The following is a 27,841-nucleotide window of genomic DNA, read 5'->3' as shown; positions in this document are numbered from 1 at the left end:
AGTTTTGAATCTTAAAATAAAGAGTATTTATTTGTAGGATGTGTAAATATCACATTTATAATGCGAAGTTATTATGACCCCAGTCCTAAATGTTTGCAAAATTATTTGCAGCTTTTAAGCTGTCAAATATTTGTAATTTTGTATTGCTTAAACAATGCTGCCCCCTGTGAACCGACCGTGGATTACATGATGTTATACAAATATTGTGCAGTTCGTTCTTCCTTCAACGTCTACATTAGAAATGTATTTTACATGTTGGATGGATAACTATACCACTGTTTATTGACCACAGTAAATTAAAAATATTCAATAAATTACGTATTATGCTCTTCTTTTATCTCTATTCTTTTGTCTATCATACCACTGTCTGTGGTCCATGTTTGCCATTAGGAGAGAATATCTGAAACAGTCATCTGAAAACCTTTATTTTGGAATTTTTATAGTAGCCCTCTGAAAGAGCCAATCACGTCTTCCGAAGCGGCGCATGCGCACACTCAACCATAATAAGATGTAGGAACTGCTCTTGCTGATCTGTCTCACACTAGGTCGAAGTGTATTAGGGTCATTCGCAGGTGAATTATATTCTTGCGCGTATTATTTGTGAGTTAGCAAACAGGTAAACATTTGTTTATTATTGTTATTATGTTTATTTATTCATATCAGCGCGATAATAAGAGAAACGTACACTGACAGAGAGAATGTTTTGTTTTAGGGAGCAACATGTGATTTGTGTACTACGCATGTTGAGTGAAAATACATTCGTTTTCGTCTTGCAAAAGTCATGATAATTATGGTACTCTTTCTCACACTTAATTTGACATTAGTGCAAGAACTTGGTCAACTATTCATCTGACCTTCATAGTTGACCAACGGTATATTGCTCAGGGACAATTATACAGCATATAATGTCATATTATTCTACGGTCTGGACTCAGAATCCAGAATCTATCATCCTCTGTAGCTTATTTTTAATACCAAATCGTCATTCATGAACACATGCATGGTGAGAACACTTTATTAACTAAACCCTATTTATTTTAGGTTTATAATGGCCCACTGTGACCCCTCAGCCTCAAAGGCAGTGGATGAAGGACTGTCTGAAGAGTTTGCGGTCCCCTCTCATGTGGAGGAGGTCAAGAAACTCATGGCAGAATTTGCCGAACATCACGGATCGGTCGGGCGCAGAGTAGTCCTCATCACCTCAGGAGGAACCAAAGTTCCTCTGGAATCCCGAACAGTACGGTTCTTGGACAACTTCAGCAGTGGTCGGCGAGGGGCCTCCTCTGCCGAGTATTTTCTGGACTCTGGCTATGCGGTGGTCTTTCTGCACAGGCATCGTTCTCTCTACCCATACACTCGTCTGTACACAGGGGTCAATTTACTGGATAGCTTACAATTAGAGACTGGTAAGGAGGACGCTGGTCAGATCCTGGTGGATCAGAACACACTTCCAAACATTGCAAAGGTTCTAAAGCGCTATCAGGCAGTGAAAGCTGCAGGATTACTGCTGCCGGTGGAATTCAACACCCTGTCAGAGTATCTCCATCTACTCAAGGCAGCAGCTCAAGCATTAAGCTCCATAGGTGAGCAAACCCACTTATTGATTATTTGGGGCTGAATATGTTTGTAGTGGAATTACTAGTTACTACTATTAATTTCTGTTTTTCCCTCCTAGGGTCTAAGGCTATGTTTTATTTGGCTGCTGCTGTTTCAGATTTCTACATCCCAGCATATGAAATGCCAGAACACAAAATTCAGTCTTCTAATGGGCCACTTCAGGTGTTGTATAATAAATACAAATATTAATTCAGTCTGCTAGGCCAGGGGTTTACAATCTTTTAGATTTCCATAAACCCTCTTCAAATATGATCATCCTCATGCAAGGGACCCCATTTCAAAATTTAAAAAGCTGCTATATATTTTCATGGATAAAGATGAAATTTATGTGAAAAAAAGAATATTATGAATTTTATTATTTGGAAAATATTTAGTTTTTAATTATGTAACAGTAATGTTTTTCTAGTCATTTTAGTACTGTGCTGTTTGATGTATTATAGTGTATTTTCTTGATTTAATTATGTAATTTATTACATTTTATTAGATTTATTTATATTAATCAGTTTTATTAAAGTAGTTCACAATTTAATCTATTTATTAAATTTTTATTTATTCCATCTTTTCCATGGACCCCCTAGCAGTCCCCTGAGGGTCCACGGGTCCCACTTTAAAAACCCCTGTGCTACATTACATTTAGTTAATCTAGGCTCCAAACCTCATATAAAAAGTAATTAATCTGCTTGTTGAATATTATTTAGATATGTATGAAGATGGTTCCCAAGATGCTGTCCCCATTGGTGAAGGACTGGGCACCAAAGGCATTTGTCATCTCTTTCAAGTTGGAAACGGACCCCTCCATCCTTTTGGAGCGAGCACGGCGTGCCTTAGAAACATACAACCACCAGGCAGTGGTTGCGAATGTTCTTGACACACGCCGTGGTTATGTGGTTGTTGTCACCAAGGACACACAACAAGAGCTGGTCCTCACAGATGAGGAAGTGCAGAAAGAGGTAGAGATTGAGGACAGGATTGTCAGTAATCTGACTGAAGCACACAGTAAATTTATGTAGGGCTGCAACTAACGATTATTTTGATAATCGATTAGTTGGCCGATTATTCTTTCGATTAATCGATTAATCGGATTAAAAAAATATTGACCAAAAAAAACACTATTCCACATTCTGCCCAATGTCCTTCAAACAAACGTGACAACTGAATGCTATGAAAACATACAGTGCTTAATTTATTAGACCACTTATCATAATAAAGAGAAAACATATTTTAGAAATTTTTCAAAAATTTGTTTAAATTTAAAAATGTTACTGTCATTTATTGGACATAATAATAAAAAATGTCCTCATAACAGCTTGCATTCTTGCTGGTATTGTTTATGTACTTTTTGACTGCAATTTGGTATCGCGAAAACAAAATACTCAAATAAAAAATACAAAAAAAAATAAGTGCTCTGGTTTTCTTTCATAGATAACAGCAATAATGATATTATAGCATTAAAAATAGCCTAATACTGTTACTAAAGAGCTTACACATATTGGAGTACTAACCAGTACAGAAAGCCGAAAAATGATTTTGGTTATCACCAATACTGTTACTTTAGAGCAGCAGTGGCACAAACCTTACATAAACATTGTTAAAAAACTTACATAAATTTGTTAAGCATTGTAAAAATTGAATATAGTTTAAACCTCTATTAAAAATTAAAATAATAAAGATAATAATAAAGACGAATAAAAACACAAACTCAGTGTTAACCAACAGGTAAGAGTAATGTTCTGCAGGAACTACTTTGATCACAGTCACCTCGTCATTTCTTTATCCTGTAAAAGGCCGTTATGGAGCGTCTCATGTTTATATTCAGACAAACAATTACACGCTGTTATCCCTTTAAAGTTCCTACTCTCATAAAATATTCGCACTGCATGTTGACTTTTAAACCTTAAATTAACTTTCAACATCAGATAATTCAGCACAATGGATATGTTTGCGCTGAAAAGCCTATTAATTGTCTCCCTCTCTACTGTGTTCTGTCCGTCTGACGCGCGTGCGCGCGCCCGCCGCGCCGGCGCTCATTCGGTATTTTAAACTTAACACAGACTTGTCAGGACGGACCTTTATGCAAAAATGGAAATGCTCGCGTGAATTTGTGGCATTTATAGATAAGGATATGACCGTAAACTGAACGTTTTTGCGCTGAGGACGCACACGCATCTGTCAAAGCGCCTGACAGGGCAAGCCATTACTCTTATGCATTAACTTAAAGCTTAAAATAAAGAATTATCATGTTTTGGGCAGCTTGGATCACGTGCTTCTCCGGCAGAATCTCATTCTGTTTCCTCCACTATTTTTAGATGCATTTTGTCCATAGAAATGCATTATTCAGTGCCGTAATTTGACTAACCAGCTGAAGTTGGACGTGCACTGTGGGCAGACCCGATTAATCGATAATGAGAATCGTTGTCGATGATTTTCATAATCGATAATAATCGATTTTATCGATTAGTTGTTGCAGCCCTAAATTTATGTCTCAATAAGTATGAAAAAACTTGCTGCGATTTTGTAGCATGCACTGTAGGTTCAAGGCAGATCTGGGATCAGTTTTTGTTGTAGTGTAATAACTATGGTTCAAATCTGAATAGAGAAAGAGATCCTGAAAAATTGACTTGTTTGTGTTGTTCGAAAATTGATATCTGTAAGTTCAGAAAAAAAAACTAATAAAAATAAAAAAGTTCCTTAATATTGATTTCCTCTGTACAATGAGATTAGCATACATTTTATTTTATCTACTTTCTTTGGCCTTTAATCATAGTTTAAAAACAAGATAATATATGCTTCAGTAACTATTATCCTAATCTTGCCTTTGCTCAGTACTTTTAAAACTCCATCTGCAAAAAAAAAACCAAGCTTTTAAATCACACGCTTTAACAGCTGATGTGAAGTAAATTTTAAATAATATAGGATGCATGTTAAATGTATAAAAAAAAACTCTTTCTGCACATGTATCACCAAAAATAATTTAGCATTTTACTGTGATCAGAACTTGGTTTTATTTCATTTGCTGTTTGAGCAGTTGCATTAAAAATGTCAAATCCATCTGTTCATATCTGTGATACAAAGTATAAACAATGCCGAAACACCAGAAAAGTCCATTTTAATTTCACATTCGAGCTTGGATGAGTATCTTCTGTAGATTTATCACTTGAGTTTGACGCTCCTCTTAACTCCGGCACGAATACCAGACCATTCTCCACTGTATCTCGTCTCCTCACGCCGCACCTCACGAACCTGACACAAATAATCTGAGCTCAGTGTCCATTTAGGCTTGTGATACCTTATATTTCACAAACAAAAGTGAATTAAAGAAATGAATCCTATGACACTTACCTGACCCTTCCGACGAACCTGGGCACGTCTGAACTTCTCTCGGTGTTTGACTCTGGGATTCCGATCAATCTTCTTCCTCTTGGGTGTGAGCCCTTTGTTCTTGGACATCTTTTCACAAAACATACGTGATTAGGATAACACTGTCCCTAATATTGTTTGAAAAGTGGGTACAAGTTGCGCATGCATAATTTAGCCACAACACCTCACCTGATAGGTGATCCCTCTTTTAGCATCTCCCTCCATCTTTTCCTCCTCCACCAAACTTGAAATGCAATCAGTGACAGTAAGTTCTATTGTAAGCATTATTTATGACAAACTGAATGTTGTAAATGGACCTCTCTCACCTGTCCTCGTTCTGCATTTCATTCTTCTTCCTCTTGAGTTTCTGTCTCTCTGCCATGGCGTTATAAAAGCGCAGATTTGCTTCCTCATCTGATTCTGACTCCTCTGCTTCTTCCAGCCTAGCCTTTTCAGAAACCTAAAATAAAGACATGTCAGACTTAGCAAAAATGGAGCCAATGCTATAACTTGCATAAATTAAAATGGAATTACTAGTAATTACTTTGATATGTTTGCTGCTTGCTGATTTCTTTAAAGTTCTGTCTTGCTGTTCTCCAGAGAGAAGCTGACGCAGTTGAGGAGCCAGTCTAGCATCTACTGCTCCTAGTTCATTTATCAGCTGTGAAAGTGATAATGAGATCAAGTTTTGAAAGCTTATGATTTTTTAAAATGGCTACCTGTGAAAAAAGGGTACATTTGTTTGTACTTACATTTCTGTAGGTCAGCAATCTCTCAATCACAGGATGATTATGTGCTGGAATTCGTTTCGCTTTCAGAACCAAGTAAAAACTAATGTTTGTGCAATAGCTGGAAAAAAGGGAAAGTTCATCATGAAGTGATAATAGGGAATATTTCACAATTTGTGTTACTATTCAGGTCAAGTCCAGGAATATTTATAGTGAAAAACAGAAATGCACTACTGTTAAAAAGTTCAGAGTATGTCAAATTTTTAAGTGTTTTTAAAAGAAGCCTCTTTTACTCATTTATTTGATCAAAATATAGTAAACTAGTAATATTATCAAACAATTTAAAATAAATATTTTAATACATTTTATAATGCAATATATTCATATGATGGCAAGCTGAATTGTCAGCAGCGATTACTCTTTAATGTAACATGATCCTTCAGAAATCATTCTAATGTTGATTTGCTGCTCAAGAAACATTTCTGACAATGATCAATGATGAAAACAGATGTGCTGCTTAATATTTGTGTAGAACTCTGATACATTTTTTCAGGAACAGCTTTATTTTAAAGAGAAATCTTTTGCAACAATGTAAAAGTATTACCTGTATTTTTTTTTTATCAATTTAATGTATCCTCCTTGCTAAATAAAGGTTTTTCTTTTCTGACCACAAACTGTTTATTGGTATGTTTGAGCTATGACTATAACTACTATATAATATAAATACTGCAATCACAGAATTCGAGTATATAAAATGTGGTCGGTAAGGCTTACTTAAGATAAAGCTGCTGTTTGGTAATAAGGTATTTTGCACCCTAGAGGATGAAAAGGATACAAAACAAAACATAAAATGACGAAAAAACAACAACATTACACTCCATTTTAAAGTCTAATTACATGAAAATTTAATAACAGTCTAAAAACATGTATTAAGAGCTATAATCAGGTAGACTAGCCTCTCCAGGAGGAATCCTTCCATCTTTGACCATCTCCACAAGAGGCTGAACTTCATCCCTCAATTCTGTAAGCTGAGTATGCAATAAACACTCAAATTAATCAATAAAACAGCATTAAGGGAATACCCCTATAGTCTTTCAATGCAAAAAGCAGCATAAATGTCATTGCAGCAAATCTCTACCTTTGCTTTGAAGTCCTGAATAAGTTCCAACACTTCTGGTGATTCTTTCTTTAGCAGTTTAAGCTTTTCCTTCTGTGACATGGTCTTCAAATCCTTTACAATCCTTTCCTCTTTTTCAACCTCCTCCTCTGCTTCAGCCTCTGCTGCAAATTCCTAAAGGACAACAGGAAGGGTACAAGGACTTTGAGTAATATGATGCAAACACCCAAACTCTACTCATAGCTTCAGAAAGCGAAGTAAACTTAGCACCTCAAGAAGGTTTAGATCATAGTCTTCCTCACTTAGGTTGGCTGCCAATCTCGTTTGAATTTTTTTAGCCTCCTCTTCCTCTTCTTTGTCCTCTGCCTCTATGTCTTCAATAGACTTGCCCTCTGCAAAATACAAAAATCAAACATGCTGGAATGTGTGTATTACACATTTGAATGATAATATAATATCTTACACATGCTTCGATAAAAATGAAGAAATTCTTACTTTTAATAATATAATCAGAATCATAGAAAATCTTCTTTTTAGTTCCCCAAGCCATGTCATTTGGGAGATCTGGAAGAACAGAAACGGAAGTGTCAGAGACAATACCTCAAACACGTTTGAGCATCTTTTAAAGTGGAAGAAAATACTTGAATATTCTCATTAATATGTTTCTTTAATAACATTGAAATATATATATTTTTAAAAGACGCATAAACAGTGTTACATTTGGCTAATCTTTAAAGAGTATTACCATCATCTTGCTTTCCTTCCAAGTCACTCTCCATGTCTGTCTCTTCCTCTTCTTCATTATCCTCTTCCTGCACTTCCTCATCATCATCTGAATCAGAAAGTGCCAGGGGCATGATCTCCTCCTAGAAAGAAAAAAAAAAAAAAACTATTATTGCTGATCGCAAGACAAAGCGGAAAATGTCAAACTACTACCATCCGTAAAAAAAAAAAAAGTTTTAAAAGTTGTTTTATTTGCTTACAGCTTTATCTTCATCCTCTTGATCGCTGTTGTCTTGAATCCCTTGAGCCAAAAGTTTCTACAGATGAAAGCAAAAGTTTGAATGTTATGTAATAGGATAGTATTGTGGCAGTTCATGCTTAAAGAACATGAGGAAAACAGAACTCACTGAGATTTTTTCATTGTGGAATTCATCTATTTTATCCTCCACATACTTAGGCAATTTCTGATGAGAAAACAAAGTTATTTACAATCAGATAATGACAATAATACAAACCAAGTTTTATAAAAATAAAAAAAAAAAGACCTTATCTGGAATGGCTTCATGCCCATAAGCTTCAGGATCATCACTGTCATATTCTTGCTGCTTCTTTGCTCTAGGCTTTTTCACTATCCTTTGAAATGAGGGAAATGCAATATTACTACACTGTAATGGTAAAATCTCAATCTTCACGTTATATATATTTGCACTGACTTTTAGTGCAGATGTCTGCCTACATAGCAATCTCGTGTCTTTTTATACAAATGTTAGTGAAATGCAACTTTGCAAAATACAATAAATTGCTTGATTTAATCATCGACTTTTAAAAATATGTTTCATAAACTGATATATCTGCTCTCCGTTATCATAACGTTAGGATACTGCAGAAAACCAGCAATGAATTACAAAATTAAGTAGACTAACGTTACATACCTTCTTGCTCGGACCATACTGTCAACGGTTTACAAAAATTACTATTTAAACTAAGTATTCGAGCAGTTCACAAATAGTGTACAGCTCATTAACCAAGACGCAACTGAGTGAAAACAGACCAGCACCTATCCGCGTGCATTTAAAATTCCGTCATGCGTTTACAACAGGAAGTAAACTATCAGTGACTGAGTACTTCCTCCACTGTCAAAATAAAAGTCTCCACAAGCAATTTCTTTGTTTCGGAACATACTTCGCGTTATTCCTTAATGTGAGCGCTTAATATTATATACGTGTCTATTTTCAGTTTCAAAGTAATCTATTAACATGGTCGTTTTACATATAATATTGCCAAAATAATCAACACCCACACACGAACATTGACAGGCAAAATAATATAAAATAATTAATAAAACTTAGAACTAAGTCTAACTTAAGTCTTCTATCTATCTATCTATCTATCTATCTATCTATCTATCTGAAGAGCTCTGCTCTTTTGACGTCTAGACCCGTAGACCCGCCCACTACACCGTGCGCCTCCAACTGATTGGCTTAGAGGAGCGCATGCGCCGTCGCTCTCTTTCCAGTGTCAATCATACTGAGCAGAGAGCACGACCAGACTTTGAAGAGCAAGAGAACACGGCTGAAGCGTCTCGTCTTTACTTTTTTTTAAAAAAAGATCAGTTAAGACAAATAATTTCGGTAAGAATATGCAAAGTACACCAATTCACACATTGTATTTCATGTAGCCATACACAACACTGTCGACATTTGCAAAAGTGCAATGGTTTTTTTTATCAGTTTAATGGAGGGCAGGGTGATTATGAGCTGCAAGCAAACGACACCGTTTTGTTTAAATTGGTAATGCGCAGCTAGCCAGTCATTTCTTCCTTTCCGTGCAATGGTTATGTTGTTTTCTTATTTCTAAGAAATGCTGTGCTGAAATGAAAGATTGAGGGAATAGCAGCGAGCTTTGTTTCTGCTGTAGACGGCATCAGTCCATTTGCTCTGTAAATACAGACGGCGCCATTTTGTTTCATCTCTCGCTGGTTTTGAGGATTGAATGGCTGATGACGCCATGTTATTGTTAAACTCTTATTTAACTAGATGATTTTTATTCAAGAAATCAAAGAGTGCTGTGGTTCCGAGCTTTTCTCGAACGGCTGGCCATGCCTGTTTTTCTCTATTGTTATGATTCGCTCTTGTATTTCAGTGGTTGGTTGGTTGGGTTTTCCTGCAAAAGCAAGTTGCAAACGTGAATAAGCTCTATTTGACGCATAATTTGCATTGTGCTACGGATGAAGCTCATTTCATATTCGATGTTGTATGAAGTTTGTAGCCACTTTGTCATATTTCAGCATAAATCTGAATTATTGTGACAGCGTTGAAATCTTGTGAAAAGCATTGCTTCAATAGAAGTCTCTAAGTTAAGGTTTTTACACAGTGTTTTCAAAGTGCAATTAACAGACTTAAACCTTGATGTCTTTTAATTATTTGGTTGATGGTACTATCTGTTTTTACATGCATTCAGGTTTATGTTCACATGGTTAGTATTGGCCTCAGATTATGTGACCAGGGCCTGTATTCACAAAACATCTTAAGGCTAAAAGTAACTCATAACTCGCTGATTTAAAATCTTTAAAATAATGGGCTTGTCAGTCCTAAATTTTGCTCTAAGAGTATTTCACAAAGTGTCTTAACACTTAAACTAGCTCCTAAATCTGTGAAATGTTAGGAGTAGTGAAAAGCACTACTAAGACCAATGCACAAACTATTATAAAATGACTGTTGCCAGCGATCTGCTTCGGAAAGGAAACATTTTAGAAACATCTGACTTTATGAGTTTTCAAAAATGAATCGCCTTTGGTTTTGTAGGTTATCCCAGCTCCAGATTTTCCTTGAATTATATCCTAACCAGCTGGGCAAGAAGTAACAGCTGTTCTTGTGTCCGGTATTGTTTTATTTTGCATTTGCATGTCTTACTATCAGACATTATTATTCTACTCTGTTCATTAAAAGGCTGTTTATATGTATATCTGCTAATTGTTTATGAGAAGCACATGTGTAAGAGGCTGACAATTAGCTGAACGTATACTTGTTTAATTAGTGACACTTAGCCTGCATTTTAACATCTTTATTTGAATATACCAACATAATATCGCACTCTACAATATTTCTATGAATGTATCTCTGACAGTGACCCCTCCCCTATCAGCCAGGTCAACCCTGCCTTTACTCTTAGCTTAAGACTTCTCTTTATTCCTTAGTAAAAGTTTGTCTCAGCAGCTTTGTGAATAGGTTTTAAGAGAAAACTCTTAGCTCAAAATTTTACTGCTATTTAGGAGAACTCTTAGTGGTAAGATCAAATGTTTTGTGAATACGGGCCCTGGTTTCCACCTCTGGGTTGTTAAGACTCTTAACGTTATTTAACTGGCAGAATGTAGGAGATTGTCACATTTTGGTCTAAATACACTCTCACGTTAGAACTAACCTAGTTTTTGTGGTTTCTGGTGGTAGGTGATCAAATAGGCCTACTTCTCTCCTATTTAATCTGTTCACCCAGTAATGAAAATGTGCATGTTCTCACCCAAACGTAAAATTTTCAGTCAAATTAAATGTCTATCCTTTGAAAGTTCATACAACCGAAACTTAGGCACATCAAAAAGTACATAAAGAGATGTCTCATAAAGAGTAAGTAGTTGCCAAATCCATTGAAATTAAGAGGTGTAATCCACAATATTTAGTTTTAAATGATGACGAACACGAGAACCAGCTTCTGTTTACCTTGAGCTCATGTATGAGAGTTGATGATTGTTTGTATGTGAATAAAAGCTTAAATTAAATATTTTTATTGTATAAAGTCATCATGTCTCTTTAGAAGATTTGGATTAACCCACTCAATTCATATAGGTTATCTCTTTTTGTCCTTATTGATGCATTACTTTTGGTTGAGAGGACTTTAGGACGCACAAAAATTAAAGAATATGAAAAATATCTTTTGGTTTCCAAAGATGAATTGGAGTCTTGAAATTGAGTAAAAGACTTTCCATTTATGGAGGGGGTAAATGTGTCATGGATTAGCCTAAGTGGAGTGTGAAATTGAAAAAAGTAAAAAAAGGTTAAAAAAAAAATCTACAATGGTTGTACTGTTGTTTTTAGTATCCCACTGGCTTTTTCTTATTTTCTTTGTTTACAGTTTACCAATTTGAAGGTCAGAGATACACGAGTCAGGTTAAAATAAGCTAGATGCTGTTAGATATGTTCTCGAATTACGTTTCTTTTACATTGCTCACAATTTAACATCAGATGTTCTCTTCACTCTATGGAAGGTCACAATCTGTTTTTGTAGTTTTATATGCTTTGACATGTTTTTTTCTTTCTCTTATATGGAAATGTTCCTGTATTTTTAATGTGTTGCTATTAAGTATGAATGTTTGCTGGGATACTTGAAATACATGACATGCATGCGTTTTAAGATCAATTCGTGTGTGAATGGCTTTTGCGAAGCAGCTGGCCAATATCTCATGTGCACAAGTGGTGATTTAAATTTTTTAGTTTTGCTGTACAAGAATATGTTATACTAAATGGGCTGGAAATGGCTGGCACTGAATTGTTTTCTTGGAGACACTCATAGGTATGCTTGTTCTAATGCTGTTTACATATATTTCCCTCCGTTTATTCTTTTTATTACAGTCAAGAATTGATTTTAAATGATTGCCGTCAGGATTGGCTTGGGTATCCTGTGCATCTTGTAACGAAGCAGCACTTTTAATACAGGTAAGCATCTGAGGGATCTTAGTCAACTGAAATTAGAGATATGTGGTCAGATAATTTTATCTTTTATTATTATCCTAAAAAGAAAAAAGCATCCACTTAGAATCTAGAAATGTGGCTTAACGATTTTTGTTGTCTTAAAATAAGTTACTGCAATACGCATTCTGTGCAAATGGTTCACTATATCTACAATGCAATTCTCTTTCTCTCTTTTTATACAATCAATGCTATTAAAGTTTTGGGGGACAATAAGAAAATTGCTGCAAAAAAATCTTTTAGGTTGTTGCTGGTTACCGTAAAAATGTTATAAAGCATATTTAAGCCTATTTAGGGTTCCCACAGTTGCTGGAAACCTGGAATATAAGGATAATTTGGAAATTGGGATTTCTAAGGCTGGAAAAGTTGAGGAAATTAAAATCTTTAAGTCATGCAATGTAAGTTTTTCTGGTTCTGCTCAGCTCCATATAATTGCTTTTGGTGAGTGCAATCTCTATTTTTATTTTATTCAAGTTTTTAAGAGGATTTAAAAAAATAATGTGTATCCATTCATCTAGGGTTGGGTATCGATTCAGATGTTCCGATTCAATTTCGATTTGCAAGCTCTCGATTCAATTCGATTCTTGATTAGATTCTCAATTTTTTTGGATTACATTCAGTGAATATAGTTTTAATACAAATGCAATTGATATTTCTAAAAAAAACAAAAAACAGTAAACATCAGTTTACAAATGGTGAATTAATAAAAAGAAATTAAGAGCCACAGACCTGTATTTTAAACCTATTCTTTTTAAAACAAAAATAGGTCCCTATAAAATGCTCTTCTTAATTTGTCTGGTAATCAGATGAAGGCATAACGCATTAATTTAATTTATCCAAATCAAATTTATCATAATTTATCCTAAAAATTAAACCCATTTATGTTTTGGCAAACAAAGTGCAAAGTTTTGGCACAACAGAGGTTTACTGTTAAAATTAAAAAGAAAACGAATGTGATTATTCCTTTAAAAATAAAGATTTATGAATATTTATTATTAGTAGTAGTAGCATTGTTGTTACATTGAGTCTTAAGACTGCTAAATAGTAATATTTCTGGCACAGTTTCTGCACGTTAAACGAAACGTTTATTTTGACGGGTTGCCGTGAGGAACTTGCAGCTGCTGTGTATGTGATATGATGGTAGATTTCTCAAATTAAACTGTACAATGCTAGTGAAGTGACTGTCAGAGCAGCTGGAGATTATATTCTTGTGTTTTATCATCAAATAGTGAGACGGCAGAGGCTGAAAACACCGTGAGCGTCGTCCGCGCTTTAGTAAGTATGTAGTAAACAAAATAGTGCGTCTGCTCCATCCGCTATTCATTCATTGCGGAAATCATGGCGCCTTACGCGTGATGTCAAATGCTTCCGCAGATTTGTTGTATTACTATACAATTTTACCTGAGCATTGCATATCACGCATATTGCTTTGTTCTTGGTTCTTGTCAACAGTATCCCTGCCATGATAAGCTCTGAATGAATGACGGGCTTTCTGTTGTAACATCGTAACCGGTAAATGAGGGTGACATCTAGTGGAGAAGACTAATGATAAGATAAACATTAATCAGATCTTGATTTAAATGTTTGCTGAAATAAATACAGGAAAAGATCGTTTCGCAGCTTTTGAGAATTAATATTGAATCGACGTCATTTTAAAAAAACGATTAAACAAAAAATCTATATTTTTTTTTGCTAAGATCACAGGTTGACTATAAAAGCCATGAAATTTCATGGGTCAAAAGGTTTGGGAACTCTGTGCTCAGTAAATCATTAAGCCAGAAACACTGTAGAATAGGCTACACCAGTGGTCTTCAATCCTGGTGGGGACCCACAGCTCTGCTTATATAGTATGTATATTTTATTTAAAACACCCGAGTCTGATTATCAGCTCATTAAGAGAGATCTTCATGAACTGAACTGAATGTGTCAGGTGTGCAGTGCTGTGGCTCCCCAGGACCATTTTTGCTTAATACAAAATATCAAATGGTATTATTGGTCTCAGTCTTCTTCTCAGATTTGAAGATTGTGAGTTGTTAAATTCAGGCAAATGGCATGTTTAAAATGGTGTTTTATATAGCAATTTTATGTAGTATGAAGCGTTTAAAAATATTTTAAATGCACTGAAAATTGCTGTTGTTTGATAAGTTTTGTTCAGCTCAATTCATTAGTCATATATTTTGGTTTGGTTTGTTGCATGCTATAAATTAAGTATGGTAGTGTGCTTTGGCTACAACTACAAAGCCATTAAACAACGTGATGAGCTAAGAGTTTGTGTGTCCTACTGGCTTTGCAGTGTTACAATTCAAGCTCTATTTATTCTGCTATCATGTGTTTATACTTGGTCTTGCTGTTAATTCTCTTCTTGTGGTTTGTTTACTGGTTTTCTGTTATCTTTTTGCCTTTTACCATAGCCTGACAGTCGTTGCCTTCTTTCATCTACAGGTGTGTGTTGTTGCACCTCAGCATGGCTGTGGTCATCCGTTTGCAGGGTCTCCCCATTGTGGCTGGGACTATGGACATACGCCATTTCTTCTCTGGATTGACCATCCCGGATGGTGGTGTGCATATTGTAGGGGGTGAACACGGTGAGGCTTTTATCGTGTTCGCCACAGATGAAGATGCAAGGCTTGGGATGATGCGCACAGGGGGGTCGATCAAAGGTTCCAAGGTTTCTTTGTTGCTAAGTAGCAAAACCGAAATGCAAAATATGATCGAGCTCAGCCGTAGGCGCTTTGAAACTGGCAGTGCAGAGGTTGCCACAGGAAATGGCAGTAGGCCGGGTCCACCGGTTAGTACTGGTGGAAGTGGAAGGGGCAACTTGTCAACCACAGCACAAAGTTTTAGTAACACAACTTCAACTACAGCCACCACAGCAGCATCAACACATGAGCCTGTAAGCAACAAGACTGTCCCTACCTTTTCCACCACTACTATGGGCAACATGCCCCCAAACTTTAATAATTTCAGCAGCCCAAATCTTAGTTTGGGATCCACAATGACCACGGCAATGTCGTCGCTGAACTCTCTACCTCCCCCGATGCCTCCCTTGCCCACTATGCCAACTCTACCACCGATGCCCCCCATACCAGTACCACCACCAGTATCCACATTGCCACCGGTACCAGCTGTTAATCCGCTAACATCAGTGCCTCCGATTGCACACATGCCTCACATGCCTGCACTTCCTCCGTTCAACCCTGGTGTCCCTCCCCCAGTTGGCCCTGTCGCTGGTGGTTTAGCCTCTGGTCCACTGTCTCTCGGAAATCCCAATCCAATGTTCCTGAATCCCTTAAACCCTCTAAACCCCCTGAACCTCCAACCTCACATGAAATCATCAATGACAAACCCAGATGAGTTTTACATTCATCTACACGGCCTTCCTTTTTCAGTCTCTGAAATTGAAGTTAGAGATTTTTTCCTAGGACTTGGGATTGAGTCTGTTCGTTTGCTCAAAGACAACCTGGGTAGAAACAACGGCAGGGCATTGGTAAAGTTCTTCTCACCCCAAGAATCTTTTGAGGCTCTGAAAAGAAATGCAGGAGTGATAGGCCAAAGATATGTTGAGGTATCTCCAGCTACAGAGCGGCAGTGGAGAGAGAGCTCGGGACAGTCTAAAGCAGCTGGTGACGCTGAACACAACCGTCATCGTCGCAGAAGCACCAATTCGCCACCACCGTCTGGCCGTGAGCGAGCCAGATCCCGATCTCCCCACAAACTAGAATTCTCTGTCTATTTGAAAGGACTCCCATATGAAGCAGAAAACAAGCAGATCTTTGAGTTTTTCAAAAATCTTGACATTGTTGAAGATAGCATTTACATTGCATATGGACCCAATGGCAGGGCAACCGGTGAGGGATTTCTGGAGTTTAGGAACGAAACAGACTACAAAGCTGCTCTCGGGTGCCATATGCAGTACATGGGTAGTCGGTTTATACAGGTGCATCCAATCACAAAGAAAAACATGTATGAAAAGATAGACACCATTCGCAAACGGATGCAGGGTTCCCAAGGTGATCAGAAGCATAGCTCGGGTGAAGGAGGAAAGAGTGCCAAGAATTGTGCTCACATATCCAATATTCCCTATAACGTGTCAAAAAAAGATGTCCGTCTGTTTCTTGATGGCATTCAGTTGTTTGAGGAAAGCCTTAAGGTGTTAGTTGACGCAAATGGTAACGGTCTTGGCCAGGCTATTGTTCAGTTTAAGTCCGATGAGGATGCACTTAAAGCAGAGAGACTACATAGGCAGAAATTGAACGGCAGGGATGCTTTCGTTCATTTAGTAACATTCGAGCAGATGAAGGAAGTTGAGAGAAATCCTCCTCCCCAGGCAAAAAGGGGCCAGAAATCTCATGGCAATTCCCATGCTCATGTCTATGCACACTCTCAGCCCCAGGCCCAAGTTCCCCAAGCACCTCATGCATTTCCAGGGATGACAGGGGATGAGTTTAGTTTTCTGAGAAATGCTGTAGGGACCCTTGGCAACGGTCCCCCTTTTGTCAACCCATTTATTAACCCAAGTAACGGACTGGCAGGTCCGCCGCCTTTGCCGCCAATTGGTGCTTCTTTAGGTGATGTCTCGCTAAGCATTCCCCCGCCAATGATTGGAGGACCTCTGCCCGGTCCTGTACTAGAGCATCCTGGTTTCAGACCCGATGGCAACAGTGCGCCTGCCGGCTTTGTTAGCGTGCTAGAGCCCTTAAGGGGCATCCCACCATTTGATAATGGATCTGCTCGTAAAGCAGTCAGCCAAAATCGTGGAGGTAACCAAGGTCAGCGGCCAGCTTCTGAGAGTTTAAGAGGACCATCTAGCGGTGGTCCAGGTAATACGCGGCCCACCATTGTCAAAATTCAAAACATGCCCTTTACTGTGACCGTTGATGAGATTATTGATTTCTTCTACGGCTATCAAGTGTTGCCTGGGTCAGTATGTTTGCAATTCAATGAGAAGGGTTTGCCCACTGGGGAAGCGATGGTTGCTTTTGACTCCCATGATGAAGCAATGGCTGCTGTTATGGACCTGAATGATAGGCCCATTGGGGCAAGAAAAGTTAAGATCACTTTGGGGTGAAAGCAAGATCTTCGTCTTTGCAAAGTGTCTTATCTTTTGACACATAATTTCCTTATCCAGTTGTTTTATGTACAGAAGAAGAATCTGACAAGTATTAGATTCTTTTTTTTTTTCTGGACACATTATTTGTCCAAGGTTGTAGTTACATGAAGCATGTAATAATTGAGGAAAGACAATGTTAATTTTAAATTCCTCTAAACAGCATTGTTTAAGAATTCAGGCCAATAATGTTTTAGTTCACATCTGCAGATCTGAAAGACGGGCATGTTTATAGTGGTATGTTCAATAGAGGCTAATATCTGCAATGGAGGTTAGCTGGCAAGTACGTTTCACTCTCAGAATTCTTCATTGTTTTTGCATCTCTGCTCAAGTTTTACACATCTGTATGATCCATGCTGCATCTACACATTTTTTCTGAGGTAAAAACCGTGCTGCCATGCATTGTGTGCTAAATTCATTAAATTTCAGTTACCATGTTTGCGCTCTGCTGCAAGCTTTTCTCTTTGTCAATAAAATGCAAATGTTCATGTCTTTTTCAATATCTGTTGCTGTCACATTGGATTGCTCTAAACAGCCTGGTGTCAAACCAATTCTGTAAATGCTAAGCGGGATGTGAAGCAAATGCAGCATTGTAATATGTATATGAAAGCATTTTATTCTCTTTGCTTAGTTTCTGTTCTCTTGTTGCTGTGGTGTTTGATGATAGTTTCCTCTTTTTGTTTTTGGATGTTTGGCTTTTTTTCAGTGTTGCTGAAATGGATCAATTGCTATGCTTAGTTTTCGATGTTCCATCGCTTTTTCTCTTGTAAATACAGCTGAACTATTTTGTCAATAAAATGCCATACCAGAAATGATGACACTTAAAGTTGTTCTCTCCTGTCCTTTTTTTTCCAGTTCAGATATGAACAATAAAATCTTTTGCTGTGACTTCCTTGTATCCAATATTAAACAATTTATATTTTAAATATTTTTTCATCAGATGTGTTATTGTAGAGATTGGACTCTAGCTCTAATCTATTGCTTGTTGCTTTAGATTGTAGTCTTTATATTGTAGTCTTGACCTTTTCTCACAATGCATTATTTAAAATGTTTTAGTTTTTTTAATACCTGAGATGAGAAGGCACTCTTTAAATGTTTCATGTTTTCTGCTACCACAGATAAGCATCTCCGGAACCCATGAAATTTTGCCCTGGTTGTGCCACAGATGGCTTTTTTAAAATGCTGTGTTTTCATATGTGTAAAAAAAAAAAGGAACACATTTTTGAATTTCGCTGTTTTTGAACTTTGTTCTGATGTTATACAAGGGAATGAACAATTCTCATGCAAATTGCACTGATGAGAGGCCAATGAAATGTTTCATTGTTTTGGCTGTGGGTTATGATGGCAAATGTTATGGTGCATAAATGCTTTTCTAGAGATTGTTCACTTACATGGTTGTGATTTCTCTCTTCCAACCAATTTTTTATTTATTTTTTTGTTAAAGAATTGTACACATTCTCAATGCATTTCAATCAAAGCAGGTCAAGAGCGGTTGCTCTCAAATGCTGTTCTTTGATGCTTTGAATCTGCTTGTGATTGTGTCCTGTTTAGAAGATAAAAAGTTCAGGGTTATTTATGCAAGTTCTTTCCATTTGGGTTGATCTTTTGTACTTTTGTTGTTGTGAAATGCTTTAGAATTAAATTCATGATGAATTGAGTGGGTTTCTGCCTGTTTCGTATTCTCAAGTGGTTCTCCAGCTTTGTGGACTGCATATTTTGCTTTGTGCCTTTTTGACACTGAGCCTTGGTTCCTGATTAACATGTTAATGTTCAGGTAAGTGCTAAACACAGACATGAGTACTGCTATAAACTACCAGTGAGCATTGGATTGTCTACCAGATTTATTGCTGTTTGTTCTATATTTCAAAGGAAGAATGCATTGTTTGGGGGAAAAACATGGCGGCATTTAGCTTTGATTTGAGTAGTCATCCTTGTTTTGCGAAATAAAATGCTGCTATGCATTGCCACAATTTTGGAAATATCTGGACTGATATTGCAACAAATAAATGTTTTCAAGAAACTATATTTTGTGGAGGTATGCAATTGTAATATTGTTTCTATAAATTGTGTAAGAGTTACAACACTGCTTTGCAATGGTGATTGATGTGGTGAGACTGGTGTTAAGAATTTTTTTATAGACATTTGAAGCCTTATCTACATTTTTATATGTTGATTGCATTGCAATATCAAGAAGCAACAAATACCTCTAATTTGTCACTCTGAAAGATTATCCAACAAATAAGGTACAGAGTAATATAGGAATTTGTTTTGTATTGGTGGTTCGCTTTTTGCAAATAATTTGGCCCAGTTGAGGAATCTCTGTTACTGTAGACAGCGGTCAGTGAAAGCACGCTCTGCCTCTGCTCGATGTTTTTTTAACCCAGATGCTACGACAGGTTGCGCTTAAACCAGTCGAGACTTACTGTGCTGTGGCACAACAGATGCGGGTAGCATACGTAACACCTATAAAGCTGCTTATTGATCGCTGCATTGTTGGGTGCATTACGTGAAAGTATTATAAACTCGTGCAGTCAAGCTGTTATTAACGCTGAAACGGTCTTTTTTTTCTCTCTCTCTCTCTCATATTCAGTTGGTAGTTGTGGTTACACTCGTGTTTTAATATCATGTAAAGTGTAATGAGTGCAAGTTCACGTAGAGCTGCTTGTTGCGTTCTCTGTGGAATGAGTCAGTCCATGTTAGTTTCACGCACACTGCTCTGTGCTGCAGGCTGGTGCGGTGATTGACAGGCTTCTGGCCAATCGCAGAGTAGTTCAGCTGGCGTTTTGACCAATAGCGTTGCACGTCTGGAGAGGAACTGGATGGCACCGCCCTGCTCATTTTGTATTTCATAAACGTGTCTGGGTGGAGACGGTAGTATCTCCGAACAGTTTCTACAGTTTGAAAATTGTTAAGGGTATGATATTTTTTTTATTTCACGGTCGTATTTTTTCAGCTCATTTTGTATTACCCTTTTAGATTTGCGGTACGCCGTTAAGCAATTCACAAATGTTTTTTTTTTTTTTCAGTCGCGCATTTAAGGCGTAACTTAACTGTCCTGAAGTCTCAAATACTGACATTTAGGCCATCAGATACGATATTTACCTAATTTCTTTGTTCTTCGTTTTAAAACGCATAATAAGTTAGTTTTGTGAAATGGAGCATGCGTGGTTCGACGATTATATGAACTTGTTTTGCTTTACTACAGACAAGTTAAGCAGAATGCGCCCTTCTGATAGTTCTTTCCCCTTCCTTCATCAAATATTTCACATCCTCACGCTTTAGGGATTCATAGAAGATGTTTAGCTTTTAAACTTTATTCAACTTTGTATCTGTTGTGGTTTTCAGATGGCCGCTGCTTGTGTGTCGAAGGTCGAGCTCTCCATCTCTTGCAGTAATCTTCTGGATAAAGATGTTGGGTCCAAATCTGATCCACTCTGTGTTCTGCTGCAGAGTGTCGGGGATGACAAATGGTCAGAGGTATGCATTTTAACCCTTAAAAAACCTCTGTGGCTACATTGCAATCAAATAACATTTCTTTTTTTACTGAATATAACAGCAGCTGACACTCACTGCAAGCTGTCATTGGGCGAAAAAAAGTTTGCTAAAGTTGCAAGTCGCTGATTAATGACACCAATACGAGCAGTAATTTCTGTGATTTATAATTTAAAGCATTTATGCAATAATCATTGATTTAAATAGTTTGAAATGTAATCTACTTGTGTGGGTGTGTATATCCTAGTTTGTTTAATGTATGTGATCATTGCAGGTGGAGCGCACAGAGAGAGTGAAGAATTGCCAGGACCCCAATTTCTCAACAAAACTTCACATTGATTACCACTTTGAAAAGGTGCAGAAACTAAAGTTTGGTATTTATGATATTGACAACAAGTCTGTTGACCTTAAGGATGACGACTTCCTGGGAGGCTTTGAATGCACCCTTGGCCAGGTATGTATTGTAAAGAGTGTTGCATTGAGACGCACATATTCTTTTGTGATTTCTGTTCTGTGCTAGTTGCGACCATGCAGTGCTAATATTTGTGGCACTGGACTTCATTAAGTAACATCCAGCTGATTATCGCAGAATTAATCCAGACAGCACTAATGTTGTGTAAGACTGATGGGCTTTATTTTGTGATAACAACCAGTTGGATGTATGTTATTCCATTTATTACATGGCTAATTACTTGCCACAAAACTAAATAATTAGACACAAAATATTGATTTGAGTTTAAATATTTGAATGCAAACTTCTGTGAGGAAAGCAGTCGCTAGCAAGTGGTAAATGCAAACTAGATGGACATTAAGAGAAATGGTACAGTCATACTACTTATTATATGAACACACTACTTACCACATGAATAATTATGGTGATAAATAGATTTTAGACTAAACTGTTTTAAAATCTTTCCAGTTTGGTAGTAATTTTACAATCCATTACAGTGTACAAAACAATCGTCACAAAATGGCAGCAGCCGTATCTGTTTAAAACGAGAGAGCGAGTCTGCAAAACCACCAGAATGACATAATTAAATATTTGTTCAGAGAATACTGATTTGTTTTAATATTTTATTAGCCAACCAAACCCAAAGCTTCCACAAAGAAAAAATGTTCCCAGCAAACGAATAGCGCCAACTGCAGTTTCCTGGATGAGCCTGTGTTATTAGTTTTTACCATATGTTATCTGGGAATAACTTACCTCGGGATGTGGTGACTGACCAATCAGAATAGAGTCTTCTACAGAGCCGTGTAATAACAATGTATAACATATGCATAATGGTGTTTTAGTGTTAACAATACACTTGAATTCACAGCTTTGTTTTTGCACCAAACTTTACAACAGATTGTGTCAAGTAGGAAGCTCACCAGGCCCCTTCAGCTCAAGGCAGCAAAACCAGCTGGGAAAGGCACAATAACAGTATGTGTTCATAAACATATTTCTAACATGCTAACACTGGTAAAAGAAAATGGAAATTTATCACATGAGTTTTAACACCTTCCATTTGAATGTTTTACATACCACAATTTAATTCATTTGCATTTGCAGGAGAATTGAAGGGCTTCACAAAAGAATGATTCATTTGCATATGGTACGGTTTTTAGTAAACCACAAAAAGCCCTCTGTTTGAGCAAAATAACATCTGCATTTGTGAATGTATGCAAAGTTTGTCAATATAGAATTTATTGGCTTTATATATCATTAGCTATTCATTAGCTTTATACTGTATATAAATTCATTAGCTTTTTTAAAAAACATTTAGCAATGTTGTCCTTTTTTTTCTTCTTTTTTTTTATATGAACAGCTTACAGCTGATGAGGTGAAAGACAACAGGGCTGTTGTGATGGAAGTGGAGGCCAAAAACCTGGATAAAAAGGTATACATGATCAGCCTCTGTGTTCTTGCATCTTGCTGTAACCATTTATAATTTGTACCATATCAATTATAGTTACTGCTAGCTTACCACACACAGATTATTGCTATATTCAGTGTAAAAGCAATTATGTACTGTTGTGTTCTATGGAAATGCACATTATTATATTCACTGCTACTTCTTTCAGGATATGTTTGGGAAATCTGATCCATTCTTGGAGTTTTTCAAGCAAGAAGAAGATGGGAAGTGGCAGCTAGTTCACAGAACAGAGGTGTTTACCCACTTTCACTCACACAGAGAACCAGTTTTTATTTGTGCATGCTAAACGATTAATCTGTTGTTACATTTTTTGCTGATGGTTGTTTTGTGACTTTTTCTGTTTTTAATAGGTCATCAAGAATAATTTGAATCCATCTTGGAAAAAGTTTACTGTCTCCTTGCATACATTCTGCAGTGGTGACCTGAATAAACCAATCAAGGTATCAAAGAGATTTTATACTCAATCAGATGTACATTTGTCATAGTATCTTAATTTAACAATTTCACTATGCAAGAGAAACCATTGTTTTTATTTTAGAAGACAGAGCTAAGCACATTTATCTTCAGGATAACAGAAAGAAATTAATGCTTTTGGCTCTCAGACATAATTGAGAATGTAAAAGAAAATTACTCATCTAAACTTATCGAATGTGAACACTTGTCTTTTCACAAAAAAGAGCCTTTAATTTCTACCACACATACCGTTCAAAAGTTTGTGGTCGGTAAAAATAGTTTTTAAAAGAAGTCTCTTAAGCTTAACAATCCTGCATTTATTGAGTAAATATGTAGCAAAAAAATACTAATTTAAGATAACTGCTTTGTTTTAATATATTTTAAAATAATGGAAATTGTGAGACATTCTTTTTAGGATTGTTTGTTGAATTGAAAGTTTAAAAATACATTTCTTTCAAATAGTAATTGTACCAAAGTAAAAGTCTTTACTGTTACTTCCTTACTGTTATCAACTTAATGCACCAATAAATAATACATGGAATTCATTTCTTTAAAAAAAACTTTGGAACAGTAGTGTACAAAACGATTGGACGAAGCTAGTAGATCAGATAAAAATCACATAGTATCATTAAAATATAGTTGTGTACCTGTTTTAAGGGACCAAAGACACCATCAGCCAGCACTTTCAGTTGTCCTAGTCCTTAGACCAAAGCTTTGTCTAATTGCTAGGTAACTTGTTACGATAAGGATGAAAACACAAGCTCAGACATGATAGGAGAGTTCACCTGCACCGCCGCTAAACTAATGGAGGCTAAAGACAATGCGGTGAGCAGGACATATGTCTGTTAATCTTCCCTAAACATCTCTTTTTCTTTCTTTCTGTCTGTTTGTCCATGGCTTTTTGATTTGATTTTTAGGTTGATTGCTTTGATTATGATAGCGATGGCTCTCACGATCTCATTGGTTCGTTTCAAACTAATGTGTCAGATCTGCAGAAAGCAGCTCATGGCTCCCCGGTGAGACTTGCACCTTCACTGCTCCAGGCTTTCTTGTGTTGACAGTAGAATATTTCCTTTTCCTCACATGCATTTCTGTAAGGTCCACACATTTGGCCCAAAGAAGGTATGATGTCTGTATGTTAACTGAAACGTTTTCATTTTTGTAGATTGAGTTTGACTGCATTCATCCAGAGAAGCAAAAGAAGAAAAAGAGTTATAAGAACTCTGGGGTCATCAGGATTAAGTATTGCAAGGTTCGAACAATCTTCATCTGTTACGTATGAAAACATACTAAGCAGTATTATGTTTTGCTATTTGCAGAATTGTTTAGAATAATTTTACGATAGTGATGATAAATAATCTCCACACTGTCTTTCAGCTTGAGGCACAGTATTCATTTCTGGATTATGTGATGGGAGGTTGCCAAATTAACTTCACGGTAAGATCTGTCATGCCACAACATTTGCATCTGATAGCAGGTGTTTTTTCTGTATTCATTTACATGTCAATGTAATGAATGGGTATAATGCAGAACATTACATTTAGGATGTAAATTTGTGGCTGTATGGTTTAAACTCTAAAACAAAGGTTAATATTATTTGATTTTAGGTGGGCATTGACTTCACTGGCTCTAATGGAGACCCCCGGTCCCCTGACTCGCTACACTATCTCAACCCTAATGGCGTGAACCAGTATCTGTCAGCCATCTGGTCCGTTGGCCAGGTAGTCCAAGACTACGACAGGTAAGAGAGATTTTTGTCCGTAAAGTTAACCCATTGAGCACTGTACTGAAATAATTGGTGTAGGAAAAGTATAGACATGTTAAAATTGTTTGAAAATCAGTACTTTTTTTTGTAAGAAATTAATAATTTTGTTCAGCAGGAATGCATTAAATTGATCAAACTGACAGTGACAGTAAAGACATTTTTAATGTTAAAAATTATTTATATTTCAAATAAATGTGGTTCTTTTGAACTTTGTTCAAAGAATTCTAAAAAGTATCAGTTCAGTAAAAAAAAAACAAGCAGCAAAACTGTTTTCAACAGTTGATAAGAATAAATGTGACTTGAGCTAGAGTAATGGATGCTGAAAATCACAGGAATTCATTACATTTTAAAATGTTAAATAATAATTGTTTTTAATAATAATTATATTTAACAATACTATTGCTTTTTAAATGCATTTTTATTAAAATAAGTCCAGCCTTGGTGAGCATATGGCATTTTTTGTGTGTGTACATAGAAGTCATTTTTTTCTGTCTTCTCCTGTAGTGATAAACTTTTCCCAGCATTTGGATTTGGTGCTCAAGTACCTCCAAACTTCCAGGTTAGCCATTACAGGTGTACTTATTCATTATTAGTTGTAATAGAAATTTAATTCAACAAAAGTAAGTTTTTGCAATTTCTTAGGTATCCCATGAGTTCCCATTGAACTTCAACCCCAAAAGCCCATATTGCGAAGGTGAGGCTCGCGATGTTTGAAAATTTGGATTTGAAATTGAACAATTACACACCTGTTTGACTAGAACACGTTCGAAGATGCTTGTCACATGGCTGATGTTTTATACCATGCAGGAGTGCAAGGCATTGTGGAAGCCTACCGCATGGTTTTGCCTCAAATTCGTCTCTATGGACCCACCAACTTCTCCCCCATTATTAATCACGTGGCCCGAATTGCAGCCGGAGTCGCCCAGCAACCAAATGCAGCAGTGAGTAACTCTACTGTGCTGCCTCATCCACAGGATGTGGTTTGATGGTTATTCACGTGTCTTTGATCTGTGGTTTGCCATGGTATTTTCAGTCCATTAGCAATACGTGTGTCTTTTTCTCTGTCTGTAAATTAGCAATACTTTGTGCTGTTGATCATCACTGATGGAGAGATCACTGATCTCGACCAGACCAGACAATCCATCGTGAACAGCTCCAAACTGCCCATGTCCGTCATCATCGTGGGCGTGGGTGAGGCAGACTTTAAAGCCATGGAGTTTCTGGATGGGGACAGTGGAGTTCTCAAATCTGTGACCGGAGAACCGGTGGCAAGAGATATTGTGCAGTTTGTGCCCTTCAAGCAGTTTGCCAATGTATGAGCCTCTTAACATATGAATTGGTTCAAAGTTTTTAAATTCACATCCAGTGTTTTCTGTAACTACATTACTGTCAGTAATTATGCCATCTCTTTTTACATCTCATTTCTCCTTAGGCTCCTAAAGAAGCGCTGGCTCAGAGTGTTCTGGCTGAGGTGCCGAATCAGCTGGTGTCGTATTTTAAAATGAGAAATATGGCTCCTGTCAACCCTCCTTCACCTGTCAAGTAGACACAGGTTTGCGCTGGAGACTCAATTGTAGTATCTAAAAGAAATACAATATTAGTAATAGTATAGTTACAATTAATATGTGTCACCACAAGAGGGAACCACAGCTCTGTTAAAGGAAGCACTGTGGTGGTGTTGAACTATATAATGAAGTCCACTTGCCTTCCCTTGTATTTTCCTTTTTTATATATTATGCAAATAATTTTCATTCTCAGTCCTTCATATTTTTCTTTTACCTTCCAGAATTGTTATTCCTTATATTATTATTTTCCAACTGGAAATTTCTCTATATTGTTCCATATATTTTTGTATTATTGTTCATGAATACAGATGCCTTGAGTTAATTAAGCCAATATTTGAAATCACTTTTAGGCCTTGCTTTGCTTTCTGATGTAGATGCATGCCATATCAATCAGGAATGCTATTTTATTAAATTTTCTGCACTTTTTGCGATATAGTATTTGTCTGAAAAAAGTGAACGACTCAAACTCATTCAACCACTATGCTGCAATTAATAATCATGCTGCCATAATAGAGATGAGTAGCTATAATCTCACCAAAGAAATTGCTGCATGTTTTTCACTAGCAAGCTAAAGCTGTCAGAAGCTAGTATCTTTGTGAATTATTTTGCCAATGTTATCATTGTTTTGACCAAGATAATTTGAAATGCATATACTATACAGTATGAATTTAAGTAGAATGGAATTTAAAAATACTGGTTTACTGGGATAAAGTCATAGCCATTGGGACCATAGAACTCCTTATTTGTTATGCCTTTTTATTTTGAGGATTTTGTACATTAGTGTCAAATAATGTTTTAAAGATCCATTTGGAATGACAGAAGCAGTGCTGTTGATTTTATTTAACACAAATTGTTGCACCTTAATCGCACAGTAAAGGTAATTGCACTTCTTCACTAGATATTTGTGCTCTTGCGCTTGCCACATGAAGCCTTGCGGGACTGTTGCCTTCTTTAAAAAATCTTTTTAATCTAATGATTTAAAGGGAATGGGATTGTAATCATATTGTGAATGTTTTTCTTCCCATCACTTTTTTCGTAATCATGAAATGTTTACACAGCCAACATGTTCTTCAGAAGCCATTGTCACTCAGTTACACCAATTTTGGTGTCAAAAAACTGTCAAAGAATGCTGAATAAAATAAAATTTGCCTTAACACACAAGACGCTTGTTTCTGGGTGTTATTGTGTGTGGTTTGGGGGGGGGGGTCACATGTGCATCAAAAAGGCATATAGTTTTGTTCCAATAAATTTATCCAATTGTC

At 36.7% G+C, this 27,841-nt stretch overlaps 3 protein-coding genes across 12 annotated transcripts; 2 read left to right on the top strand and 1 right to left on the bottom strand.

Annotated features, from left to right (window-relative positions):
• Positions 1-479: 479 nt before the first annotated feature.
• LOC306855162 (phosphopantothenate--cysteine ligase-like) lies at positions 480-6,373 on the top strand (the record flags this gene model as incomplete). Of its 3 annotated transcripts, none has more annotated exons than XM_079393627.1 (5): positions 480-616; positions 1,042-1,583; positions 1,676-1,779; positions 2,316-2,613; positions 4,085-6,373. In XM_079393627.1, exons 2-5 carry the CDS (start codon positions 1,049-1,051, stop codon positions 4,180-4,182), a joined length of 1,035 nt encoding a protein of 344 aa, XP_079249753.1. In that variant the 5' UTR covers positions 480-616; positions 1,042-1,048. The 3 variants fall into 3 exon arrangements, with proteins under 3 accessions (XP_079249753.1, XP_079249754.1, XP_079249755.1); XM_079393628.1 differs by having other exon boundaries at positions 489-572; XM_079393629.1 differs by lacking the exon at positions 4,085-6,373 and having other exon boundaries at positions 489-616; positions 2,316-2,627.
• Positions 4,599-8,990, bottom strand: LOC306855161 (something about silencing protein 10-like). Its single transcript, XM_079393626.1, has 16 exons — positions 8,475-8,990; positions 8,088-8,175; positions 7,950-8,006; positions 7,803-7,859; positions 7,565-7,685; positions 7,315-7,383; positions 7,090-7,211; positions 6,841-6,993; positions 6,659-6,730; positions 6,477-6,517; positions 5,727-5,823; positions 5,519-5,635; positions 5,301-5,434; positions 5,164-5,218; positions 4,957-5,064; positions 4,599-4,857 (listed from the first exon to the last, which is right to left on the bottom strand). Exons 1-16 carry the CDS (start codon positions 8,489-8,491, stop codon positions 4,768-4,770), a joined length of 1,398 nt encoding a protein of 465 aa, XP_079249752.1. The 5' UTR covers positions 8,492-8,990; the 3' UTR covers positions 4,599-4,767.
• A 55-nt stretch (positions 8,991-9,045) lies between these two features.
• On the top strand, positions 9,046-27,841 carry LOC306855348 (copine-3-like). 8 transcript variants are annotated; one of them, XM_079393970.1, is made up of 18 exons: positions 9,057-9,173; positions 12,165-12,248; positions 14,724-14,866; positions 20,734-20,865; positions 21,155-21,334; positions 22,229-22,303; positions 22,689-22,760; positions 22,945-23,028; positions 23,147-23,236; positions 24,167-24,265; positions 24,415-24,501; positions 24,627-24,686; positions 24,857-24,990; positions 25,519-25,573; positions 25,657-25,708; positions 25,822-25,955; positions 26,091-26,327; positions 26,447-27,841. In XM_079393970.1, exons 4-18 carry the CDS (start codon positions 20,734-20,736, stop codon positions 26,558-26,560), a joined length of 1,605 nt encoding a protein of 534 aa, XP_079250096.1. In that variant the 5' UTR covers positions 9,057-9,173; positions 12,165-12,248; positions 14,724-14,866; the 3' UTR covers positions 26,561-27,841. The 8 variants fall into 8 exon arrangements, with proteins under 8 accessions (XP_079250091.1, XP_079250096.1, XP_079250092.1 ...); XM_079393969.1 differs by lacking the exon at positions 14,724-14,866 and having other exon boundaries at positions 9,067-9,173; positions 26,447-27,739; XM_079393971.1 differs by lacking the exon at positions 12,165-12,248 and having other exon boundaries at positions 9,079-9,173; positions 26,447-27,739.

The sequence above is a fragment of the Barbus barbus genome (assembly GCF_936440315.1).
Source record: "Barbus barbus genome assembly, chromosome: 35".
Classification (NCBI taxonomy): Eukaryota; Metazoa; Chordata; class Actinopteri; order Cypriniformes; family Cyprinidae; genus Barbus; species Barbus barbus.
The sequence above is the reverse complement of the archived record's forward strand: the minus strand, read 5'-3'. Positions and strand labels throughout refer to the sequence as shown.